This window comes from Melanaphis sacchari, unplaced genomic scaffold, assembly GCF_002803265.2.
Source record: "Melanaphis sacchari strain LSU unplaced genomic scaffold, SCAv2.0 Contig0_pilon_pilon, whole genome shotgun sequence".
Taxonomy (NCBI): Eukaryota; Metazoa; Arthropoda; class Insecta; order Hemiptera; family Aphididae; genus Melanaphis; species Melanaphis sacchari.
Window position 1 is genome coordinate 18259610 of NW_020270366.1, and position 12831 is coordinate 18272440.

Genomic DNA, 12831 nt, shown 5'->3' on the forward strand with positions numbered 1-12831 from the left:
TCAAAATATTATACTATGATATTTTCAATACCTTAATATTTTAATCTATTTACACTGTACAACTTAAAAGCGATCAATTTTATTCTATTATAGTGAATCATAATTTATAACACACTTTTAACTTAAAAGTTACCGATCAGTAATAGAGTCATAATTTATATCAGTTGTAATCGATGTATGTTTGTATAATAAATTATTTATCTGTGACCTAATCAATCTATAATATTATAATATCTTAAGCAAAATATAATTTTATAAACAATCTATTAGATTTAATTAGTTGAAAGTGTATCTATCTCTTTGTCAGTCCATTGTTTTGATTAATATATTGAAACGTTCTAAGGCGTCTTAAAGTGATTTGTTTAGGATAATATTACATAACAATTTTTAGTAGTGCATTATGACAAATTCGATCAATCATTAACTGTAATCGATCTTAACTTAAATGCAACATTATGTTTTATTATTTTATAATATTATCCTAAGAAACAGTATATCATAGTTATAAGAACTAAAATATATATATATATATATTTATTTTTAAGTTACCAACAATACATGACATAACAATATCATAATTTTTAAATTTTTTATTTCAAAATATTTTTATGATAATGCATATTAGTAGCTATACGATTAGTAGCATAAGATGTTGCATTTTTTTATTCACATTAATTACTTGAAAACTGAAAAAATACGATAGATTCAAATCAATCAAGTAAGTATGATAAAATTATACATCTATAGATATTGATTGGTTTGAAAATATTTGATTTTGGTTAATTATTGCATGTACTCGTATATTATGTTCAGTAATAGCAGATAAATTATGAATGAAAATGAAAGTTTCCGAATAAATTATATACAAAAAATAATAATTCGGTTTAAACGAATGTTGGTGAATGGGATACATTCCAATAAGAATGAATCGATTTTGACAGTAAAATGTTTTTTATCGTTTAAAAAGTGACATAGCGTTCTTTTTTCAGGACAATGAAAATATATTTAACGGATTAAAATAGAAGTGACAAGTGTGTTTCGAATTACAAAATATTGTAAAAACTACTCGTTCGGATGATGAAAGCAGCGGGATATAGATATTATACGTCTCTATATATTTTAACAGCGGGAATAAATATTTGGATCAAAGACCTCATTCCAAATAGCTGGACTTGGGATAACGATAACTATATTTATTTGTTGATATTACGATAAAAATAATGTTTGTAAATAGTTTCCATATTTTCACAGATAGTATTTTAAAATTTGATGTACGAGTGATATTATGTATAAATATGTTATAACCAGTAATATTTAAATAACTTAAATAAGTGAGACAAATTTATCTAGATACCTTATCTAATATGTCAAATAAAGTGTAATTCTAAGTTTTATTTAATTAACAAAGTAAAATTTCATTTGTATTTATTATAATTAATAGTAATTATCATTTTAATCTTATTATTTTATATTGTTCTTTTTTAGTAACGCACGCTCTTCATCTAATATCTGAAATCTCTTTCTATCAATTTTAAAATTTTCAAAAATATTCTAGCAATGGTTGTTATGGTAATTATTCGATGAAATTACTTTTCAAAAACATTTCATATTAGAGAGTTACATTGCACTTATAATATTGCTTTAATTTTTTTTAAATAAATAAAAATATAATGTTATTGTGATTACTGTGTATATACAATATTTGAAAAAATGTTATAATTTATTATCAATACAAATATTTAAATGATAATTCCAATTTTAAATTTTTGATACATAATACTAATATTTTTAATAATGTTTTTTTAATAGTTTGTTAACAAGTAATAAAACCCTTAATTGTATTAGAAATACTTCCCAACATGCGATCAAAATGGATCATGATACGGTGCGACGTATAGGCAAATATAATGTTTACTTGTCATATTAAATAATAAATAATACAGTTATACTGTATGTCCCGTTTTATTATAATAAATAACAATATTTTATGTGATTTTATAAGATTAGCTGGTATAAAAGTAAAATTATGTAGAAATTATTTTCTAAACTATTTACTATATTGTTATATTTAAAATATTTTCTATTTAATTTTTATTTGTCGTTGTTATAGTTAATTTGAATAAAACGATAAGTATAAATTTGTGTGTAATAACTTTGCATTGATTCCGCTAGGATTAGGTTATGACAGATAAGTATATCGTTGTATTCAAAATAATTTTGCTATATCCAAACTACAATATTCAAGTGTTCTAGATCAATTAAGTATAGGAGTAAATTAATACAAATTTATTGGACCCGGACCAAAAGCTCGACATCAAAATCTCGACAGTTTAAATAATATTGACTATATCACCAATCCTGTTGGCATATTATATTCATTGTTTAAAAATGTAATTTAAAAACAAAAAGAATACAATATTACTAATTACCCTAAGATTTAATTATATTTATAGATCATTTAATATATTATTAAATTCGTCAATTATTATTCAATAATTTAATCTAATAACACAAATAAATTTATAATATATTTATACAATATATTATTTTATTATATTTATTATTGGAAATAATAATCGATAGGTAATACATCCTTGCGATTTTTATCTTTTTTTATTGAATATCCCTTGGTACATATTTCAGTATTTTCTTTTTAGGATATGATTGTTTGACAACTTACACTCATTTTCAAATATGTTAATAGTAAACTTTATAATATAAGTACTATACCAATACAGCACTATACAACTGACATACCAAAATACATTTGTTCATTTGAAATATTCAATTGATCACTTAGAGTAAATAATTGAGAATTTTCTATTGTTTACTAGATTAAATTTTTACAAGATAAGATAAGACAAAGATATTGTATTTTATCTGGGTTTTAAACTGTTAATATTTTGATGCGGACTTTCAGCCAATCGGGATTATCATTGTAGGGATTTTGAACGCCTCCCCAAATTAGTACAATTCAATTTTTATTTATAAATTTTTAAGCAAAGCTTTCAATTGAAATACATTTATTCCTTAAGAAAATAAGTGAATTTATACGATTTATACGGTTATATATTGATTAAGTTATGATTCCAGGATAACAGTTTATTAGCTATAACATAATATATTACTGACGTATAATTATTATTATTATGTATCATTTATATAACTACGGTTTAGATTTTAGATATTTTATCAATAAACATACTTTTTATACAATTATATTTTAAGTAAATAATAATAAATTTCGAATATTATTATAGCGTCGTTAATATGGTTGCTTTAGCATTATAGTTACGAAATTGAAAATGTAATTTTTCTTGAGTTTTAAATAGTGAAAATAAAAGTCATATGTGTATTATATGCTGCATATACCAACACCTTGTTTTTCTATAAAACAAATATAATATTCTACGTCATTATTAAGTACATACAAAAATTGGGGTTTAGGATTTAACAATGATAAACGTGACAACGTGGTTGGTTCCTTCTTAGTTCACTTCCACATCATAGTTATACTTATCATTCCTAAATGTTGCTAATCCAAATATTGCTAATCAGGTATCACGTATTTTATACATTTAAAAAAAAAAACGTCATACACCTAAATGAACAAAGCAAGATTAACACAAGAAAAGAAAATTTTATAACTCAGCACAATGTTTGTTAAATTATTCTTTAATAACATATTAGTACATTATATTGTTTAAAATAAATACAAAACCTTACGAATACATTTCTAAAGAATATTTTGAATTATATTTTTTTTATTATAATCTTCGATGAAATAATAAAATATACTATATTTTTTTTATATCTAAAATACCAGGGTGTAAAAATATGAACAACAATATTGTGTTAAAATCAAAAATTAAATTGAATTTTATTCTCATAAATTTTAAAACGGGCCAATGAAATAAATAAATTAAAAAAATGAAAAGCATGACCTACAATATTATAATAAATCAAATAATAGTTATTAAAAATTTCTTCTGATGAGTTATTTTGATTGATTATTTATGGACGTCTCTCTGTTGTTCTCAAAATATTATTATTTTTTGTCCCCAGTGTAAGTGTGTAACAGTGTATACATAAATGTTAAAAATATAAAAATCTATTGATTGAATAATAATAGTAATAATAATAATAATAATAGTTATTAGTATTGAACTCATTCCATATTATATACGTGTACCTATTTTTTAAAATAGTAACTTGATTTAAATATACTCATATAAGTAAGTATCGTAAATAAATAACAATAGATACAAATTCACGAAGGTAACATTAACGATATTTAATTGACACTGTATGACAACGGACGTTTCCTACGGATCCATTTAATATGACACAATATTACTCTTGTTGTATCGTTCAATAATATGATATTGATATGAATTGGTTTATTTCGTTTTGTATGACATAGGATTTTACAAGGGAAATATTAAATTTTTACACACCGTGTATGCGAATAAATAAATCTACCAATGTTCTTGCAGTCATATAATTATTTAAGTAATTATAATTAAGATAACTATTATTTTTAACTGCAAATTTTAATATATATATTATAATTATATCAGACATGATACTATATTTTACATGTTTTACAGATAATTTAATAATGTATTGATGTTCGTCAGATGCAGTGGCTCTAAATAAAATACGTTATTTGATTTTTTTTTTTTTTAAGTTTTTAAAAGAAGAATACCAGACAAAGAATTTTATTGTAATAGTTATTAGAATAATTATTAGTTTGCATTATATTTTTATAGTTATTTTTCTTGATAGTAATTAAAAATGAACCATAATAATATAAAGGCCTATTAAAAGATTTTGAATTTTTATTTAAAAAAAATATCTTTTTTAAATATATAATTCATTGGCTTATAAATTATCTTAGCAAAAAAAAAAAAAAAATATTTGTAATTATATTGTAATATATTATAAAAACAATAAAATAAATAATAAATATTATGGTCCTGTGCCAAGATAAAATGTTTGAGATATTTAAAAAATTCAAAAAATTTAACGGTATTTAAAATGTTAATATTAAAAATTAACAGATCATTTTTTAATTGTGCTGTGAATTTCATAATGTTTCAATTTAAAAATAATTAAATCCTTTAGTTACAAAATACATACTTCTTATATACTCATCAAGAGGTAACGACATACGGATCAGTAAAGGTAACATTAGTTAACTAACTTTTTAAACCTTGTGGACACTTTTAATGTAATTTATTATATTATGGTTGATGATTTTCTAGAACGATCGATTTTAATGACATATTAGTAGTTAAATAATAATATATTATTAATATTTTATGATCACCTAAGTAGATTTTTTTCAGGAGATATATTATTAACTTCTGTTTTTTGACTAAGTTTAGGTAAAATTAGCCCACTAAAAATTTAAATTTAAAACGATTATCGTCCTTATTAAGTGCATGTAATGTAATCATACCAGCTTCCGCTTGAGTGCCTAACATTTAGTTACTGTGTCCTGTTCGTGCTTAAAACTGTTATTTCTCCTCGTAAAAATGCATAATTTATAGTAATTAATGTTTAATTAACTTAACAATATTAATTTTATAAGATTTTTTGAAAAAAAAATACGATTATTCATAATTAAAAAAATATATAAATATTTTGTGAATGCAATACTTATATGTAAAGTTTAATACCATATTAAAATAGGTTGTAGATAATTATTCATAATTAATTCATTACACATGGTTCATTAATTTTTTAAGGAATAAAGGTAGTAAATATATTCTTTTAACGTAAATATCATCAAGAATATATTGGATAAATTTTGTGACTAACTATTATACTACATATAGTGATTATTTTTTCAGTAAATAATGATAATTAGTATTCATTGTTATAACATAGACTATTATAAGTATTTATAACCAATAGTAATAAGTAATTGGATTTTAGAGAAGTGGAATGGGGTGACACAGATTTGCATAGCAAAATATCTATTCAATACTTTACTAATCTATACTTTGATTACTTATAAATTATAACTAAAGTTAAATACTAGTTCTAAATTTGACTTTTGTATATTAAAATGCTGATGAAGTATTTTTTTTATCAATATAAGGAATTAAAATGTAGGAATATACAAGTAGGTTACCTCTTACTGCCATAGAGTAGGTACCGAATATTCCTAGTCAACATATTTTAAATTCAATGATAAATTATTGTATACAAAAAAAGATTCTTAGTAAATTTACTGTATATCTATTTTTATTACCAAATATATTATTATATATCTAGAATGCTCTTGTATTCATTTATTTTACTACCACGTGATAATACTTATCGTACAAGATTAATTTTTGTCGAAAACATTTATATCAAAAAAGCATTAATTATATTATTAATAATTATGATTGTATATTTGTGTATATTATACTTTATAATCATCATATAATATTATTATTATTAACTCTTAATTTAATATCGACTTAATGTAAAATGGGGTTAAAAATAATTTCACGGTATAATAAGGCTTAAAATTAATCAAAATATTTAAGAAAAATATCATTATGTATTGTGAGATATTAAAATAATATTTATATCATATAATTTTCAAGTCACTACAAATAATATTTTTTGAATCAATACAAAACTATTATTATTATTATTTCTAATCATAAAAATTTAAATCACTCATGGTTATATGACTTTTATGTGAGTAATAAATTATTAACTAATTTTCGTAATTTTGACGAAATATTAATAAAATTTTGAACTTTGAACAGTTAAAAATAAATCTTTTATGTATATGTATTTTGTAAATATTCAAATTACTATAAGAACTATTTATATACAGGATATTTTAATAAATTGTTAAGCTTTTCTAGGAAGCTTAAACATTTTTATCATCACACTAAAAAAATAAAAAAATATCAAAGAAAAATTATTGTAAATACTTATTATTTTATTTACTCTGGCTGAGTATTATTTTTTTAAATTTAATGAGTATAAAAAATTATGGTAAATGTAACAATGGAATGTTTAAAGTTTCTAAGATTCATATTATTTGAATTTAAATCGTTATTTTATGCACGAATATCCAATTTCATCAACATTTGAACTTTAGACGTTCATAAAATGTATTTATAGAATAATACTAAATTTTGTTTTAGAATTATTTTAAGCAAAATATGTATAGAATTTGTGATTAAAAATTGCGAATTAAATCATGTTTATCGTACATTTTCGTGATTCTAACTTCAAACGCTTGTATAAAATTATTATTATTGATTTATGTTGATTTTTTTTAATTATATTGATAATTACTTACGAGAAATCTAGATTAAATTGTCAAGTTTATTAAATAAAATTAAAAATTACATCAGTTAAAAAATAAAAATAAATTATAAAATATAATCCAACAACTCATTAACAACGCAACATAACATAAATAAAATCACTTTAATCGTTTCTAATCTGAAATAAATCTAAACTAATAATGACTTTTTTCTATTATAATATTATATTATACCTTTGTTACAGTTATAAAAATCTGTCAATGTTTTTTTTTTTTTAAATTCGTGGTGATTGATGATGACCAGGTTATTTCGTTTTGATCTTTTTTCGTACATTATAAAAACCATGGGTATATTTTAACTCCCGTTCAAAATTAAAATATTGAGTAACTATTTATAAAAACGGTATGTTATTTTTTCTAATGTTTTAATACGCTATCCCACAATGCGTTATTTCTGTTTTCTGGTACTGCAAAAACTGCTATATACTGTGCAAAAGTCTACTATTCCGTTTCACTCCGGGAAAAATTATTGAATCAATAGACCCATATCTACATCGACATAACAATTTTTTTTTTTCTCTTGAAGTTATCTTACAATTTATACGCTTTACACATTGACACATAATATTATGTTATAGGTGTATGTAGATAAAAATATATGAAAGTTCACAGACGTTTATTTGGGGTTATTTTATTTAAAACGAACTGTGAATTATGGCGATCTGAATTGAACTATTCTATTGAATCGTTATATATCAATATAATACACGTGTGTATTTAAATTCGATTCGTTATAATGTTATAATCGTCGACTCCGCACGAGACCAATATTCGGTACACGAAACAAATCGGATACGGGTTAGGTCTTCGATTTAATAATAATATGTTTATGTTGCCATAATCATGATGGGTAAAATAATAATAATAATAATGGTATTGGTATATTATAGTGTACGCGCGTCTAGCTGTTTCGGACCAACTTGCATACTATAATAATAATATACCTAAGAATATGGCGCATAAAATTAATATTTACGTACCTACGTTTGTTTGATTCGAACACGTATTGCGGACCGTATCCCGTTAAATAACGAGAACTACATGATTTCAATACGTCCAGTACCTTGTTTGAAACGCTATTAACGCTGACCTACAAATTCTGGATTAAAAATAATTATTAGGTTTACATATTATTATAATATATTATATTATTTATAGAGTTTAAGTCAACGAGTTTTGTCATATTTTTTTTTCTTCACCTACATTGTAATATAATTTTACGACCCCAATAAAATATAATATTCTCTGCGGCGATGTGACGTTTCAATTAAGGCGCTCGTTTTATTTTGCTTTATTGTGCATAACTCATTGCAACTTTTCAAAGCTAATAAGTAATAGCTCCGAAATTGTTTTTCATTTTTCACTTCGTCGGAGATTAAACTATTAACGATAATATATTATGTTTACGTCGTGAAATGCGCATCGTCATCGCGTGATATGCGAACACATTATACATTACATGCATACAATTATACCATGCGTTGTTCGTTATTGTCGAATATGACATGTTTGTTTTATGACCATATGCATACAATTTAAAAGTTTCTTATTAATTAAATACGTTATTCGATTAATATCGACAATTTAATTTCTATCACACAAATTTTGAGCTGTATAGTAATTATATTACGGTTGGTACGTGGTCTATCAATGTTTTACCCGTTCGAACGATACCTCACTAGTAAAACAATTTCAATGATTTGTATCATATTGTATACATATTGAGATGTCGTACGATTAATGTCACACATTTGATCGTGTCATATTCTAACATGCGAAAAGCGTGTTTTGTTCACGCGATATCACTCTTCGTGTTATACATTATACTATACACCATTGATTCCAGCAACCGCGGTATATTCGATGCGGAATGGACAATATTATGGGAAGTTATCGGTGAATTAAATAAAAGAACACAAGATTTTTCGAAAACATCAAAATATAGTATGAACGTTTCAAACAATTTTGAAATATATCAATATAAATATTATATAAATAATAAATAAATAATGTACAAATAAGTTTAATGAGCGTTTGTGCGTGGTGTAAGTCGCGTTTCGATGGCTCGTTTGAACTTTGATTGTCGTCGGGGTTTTAGTGTGAGCTGCACCGCCGATATTAGACGATGATAACGTGGGTATATGCAATGATGATATCATATACACCGTCAACTCGAAAACTTCTACTGGAAACGGTATTGAAAAAAAAAAACGAAAACGTTATATATTATACAAGGCGTGACCGCACAGCGTCGCGTTTGCAACAGACGTCGCAAAGGCCGGTTCAGAAACTCACGTTTGGCATATGAGTTTACTGAGCTGTCTGTGGTGCTTGGGCGCTGTAAGCCATTTGTTGGGCGTCGATGCTACGTCCCCATCCGCTGCCGCTCGACGAACCGCCTCCGTATCCACCGCCGTATCCGCCGGATGGGATGTCGGCACCGCCAGCACTACCGTACGAGTCGTGTCCTCCGTGCACTTCGTGGTGGTGTTGTGGGATCACCTCGTACGTGACAGACTTCTCGTGCTGTTTGCTGAGCACCTTCTGCAGAACGATGATCAGGGACAGGACCAACGCGATCTTGCCGAACAACAAAGCCTTACCGGCGATCAGGGCGATCTTACCGAGGGCGAACGGTAGGATGGCGGCCAATTTGATCTTCAGCAGGGTCAACAGGTGCATGAGAACGTGCTTGCTCTTCTTCTCTGCGAAAACACAAAGAACAGAGTATAAATAATAATCACGTTTGGTGTGTGTGTGTGTGTGTGTGTGCGTGTGTGGGCGACGACGACAGTCATTAGGTGTATACCTATAGAATCTAGTTATCGGGTTATGGTATACGCGGTGCGCGTGGTAACATAGTTATACCGTTTCGACCGAGGCGAAGATCGGTGGTGCACGGCCGGCGGTTCGCGTACGCGCGCGCGCCGCATCAATATCGCATTACGGATTCACGGTCCGATGACCGCCGCGATCGTGTGTTTTTCATCCGCGCTGTATCGCGTTGCGACTATAATGTGTTGTTCGTGGGCGCAGGCAGGGGTTGAGCACTTTCTAAAAACCGGTTTTTCGTGCGGCACGACAGCGTTTTCAATACGGCCGCACAGCCGTTTCCCGCGTGAACTTTGGAGCGCGGGGTGTTTATTTCGATATCAATCCGCCGCCCGCCCGCCTGTCCGACTGTTATTATTGTCGAAGAGAAACGAATACGGCGCGGCGGTGTCGTGGGAGTGCGTGGAAAACGAGATTCTCGCGAGATTTGATTGACGCGTAGAAAGTCGTTTCCGCGGCCGATCCGTAATAATAATAATAATGTGTATCGCTGTGACCGTCGTTCGGGTACAACACCAATACTATACACCACCGGTGCAGACTACATCCGCATTTCGATTGAATCGAGGTGGCGGGGCCGGTTTTTTATTTATATTTTTTATTGAAAAAACAACATGTGCGCGCAGCAATAATAATAATAAAAAACGAGACCGGTATGTGGGTTGATAGACTCTCGGGAATCGGGTCAGTAGGGACACCGCGACGGGTGAGCGTCAACTGTGTCGTTCCGGAACGATCTGGTAGCGGGCCGCGGGTCGTTTACGGAAGTTGCCGCTGACGGAACGCGCGAAGCCCCGGCGGTCATCGCTCGCTACAACGATATTATTGTATCGCCGTCATAATAATAATAATAATAATAATTATTATTATTATTATTATTATTATTATCGCCACCGTCGTCGCTGTCGGTATTATCGTTATCGCTGCGCTGTACGACTACCTACCGTTTACACGACACAGACGCATCGCCCGAGGACCAGCGGGTGTCATCGACGACGATCGCTGTTTGCCGAGTCACCTCGACGTGTGTACCGACCGTTTATCTCGTTTGATACGTTATTGTTTATTTTTTTTTCGACTTTTAAAAAAAATATATATATGTAATAGCTGCGTAGTAGCCAGTCGTCGGTCGTCAAAATATGCGTTTTCGATGTAAACCGACGTCGAAATGTCGACATCGACTAATATAATATAACGCGCTGAGATATAAACGCGAATACGGTTAATTTATCGTAATGTCGTATCGGACGTAATAGATTTCATAATAACAATGAAATCCGAAAAACTTGTATCTGTCACGCTTACCGAGGTAACTCTAATGATAACATTTGTACTTGTAGGTACCTATTCACCGCATAGTGAACGACTCGCGTTGGTACAAATTACAAATTATAGAAATACTTAAGTACAAATTATGACGCATGTCTTATTTTCTTTTGTCAAAAATATATCGATGGTTAACGATGGTTAGTTAGTTTTCAGATCAATACACCGGATATCAAACGATTGAATTTATCTGATAAATATAATTAGAGACTGTTACTTTTGAATTTATTAAAATTATGATCGATTATAAATATTTTAGAAATATAAATGATAAATTATTGAATTATAATTAACTATAATTACATGTATGATTATAAGTTATAATTAAATATGTATGATTCGCTAACTTTGAAGGCGGGCAAAATAATGCAATTTTTTTTTTTGTGATATTCGAGTTGGTTTTTTTGGTTATTAGCGCCTTACTAAATACCGTGTTATATTAATGATTATCAGAATATTATTATAATATTATGCACTTACTCTTCTTGATGCCACGGTTTTCTTCGGATGAGTCAACTTCTTCGTTGTCTCCGATCAATTGGCTGACCATATCGCTGATGGACTTTCCAGTTCTGGACACGGCGTTGACCATATCAGCTCCCTTAATGTCGACCTTGATAGAGTGTTCGTTCAAATAACGCAAGACGCGTTTGGCAACCAGAGATTCCATATCTTTGGGTTGCTCGTCTCCACCGTCCAATGATCGCGGGGCACCATCTCCCGGGCTTCCAGCCGACCTGACAACTGTCACTCCTTCGGTCAGGTTGATCTCGTCCTTGTTTAATGCCTTGTCGACGTAAGCGAATAATTTGTACTTGATGCATGACACGGAACCTTTGTTAATGCAATCACTGTAGATGCCGTCCAACAAATCCTCTTTGGCGTGAATGGAGTTGTGACCGACGGATTGAGAGTCCATACCGGATGGTAAGCTCCATGCCCATCCAACGGTCAAAAATAAGCAAAAACATATCCTCAAGGAGTTCATGGTTGAGATGGGTAGGTTAGTTTGTCTTGTAGGACCGCACTGAAGTCTGAAAAGCACACGATGTGACGCCCCGAAACCCAAAAACTGTATGATAGGTAGGATGACAGTAGCCGATGTTTATATACCGAGCCCCCACTTCGTTGTACCTGGCACTTCGGCCACTTTTCGACGCCGCCGTTCTGGACCCCCGGAAGATGACGGACTTTCTCTATCTACCGGTTACCGGCTCCTGCCTTTCGCATTCTACAAACACACACACTAGCGGCATATATTTTTGATGTTCTCAATGGATTCTGTGGTATTATCGCTATTATTATTATTATTATTTTAAACACCATAT

The 12831-nt window shown here is 28.9% G+C and overlaps 1 protein-coding gene across 2 annotated transcripts; it reads right to left on the reverse strand.

Moving 5' to 3' along the window:
- Window positions 1-9296: 9296 nt before the first annotated feature.
- Window positions 9297-12589, reverse strand: LOC112595480. Of its 2 annotated transcripts, none has more exons than XM_025340724.1 (3): window positions 11984-12589; window positions 9641-10050; window positions 9297-9527 (listed from the first exon to the last, which is right to left on the reverse strand). In XM_025340724.1, the coding sequence occupies exons 1-2, from the start codon at window positions 12489-12491 to the stop codon at window positions 9656-9658; spliced, it is 903 nt and encodes a 300-aa protein (XP_025196509.1). In that variant the 5' UTR covers window positions 12492-12589; the 3' UTR covers window positions 9297-9527; window positions 9641-9655. The 2 variants fall into 2 exon arrangements, with proteins under 2 accessions (XP_025196509.1, XP_025196502.1); XM_025340717.1 differs by having other exon boundaries at window positions 9300-9530.
- Window positions 12590-12831: the final 242 nt, after the last annotated feature.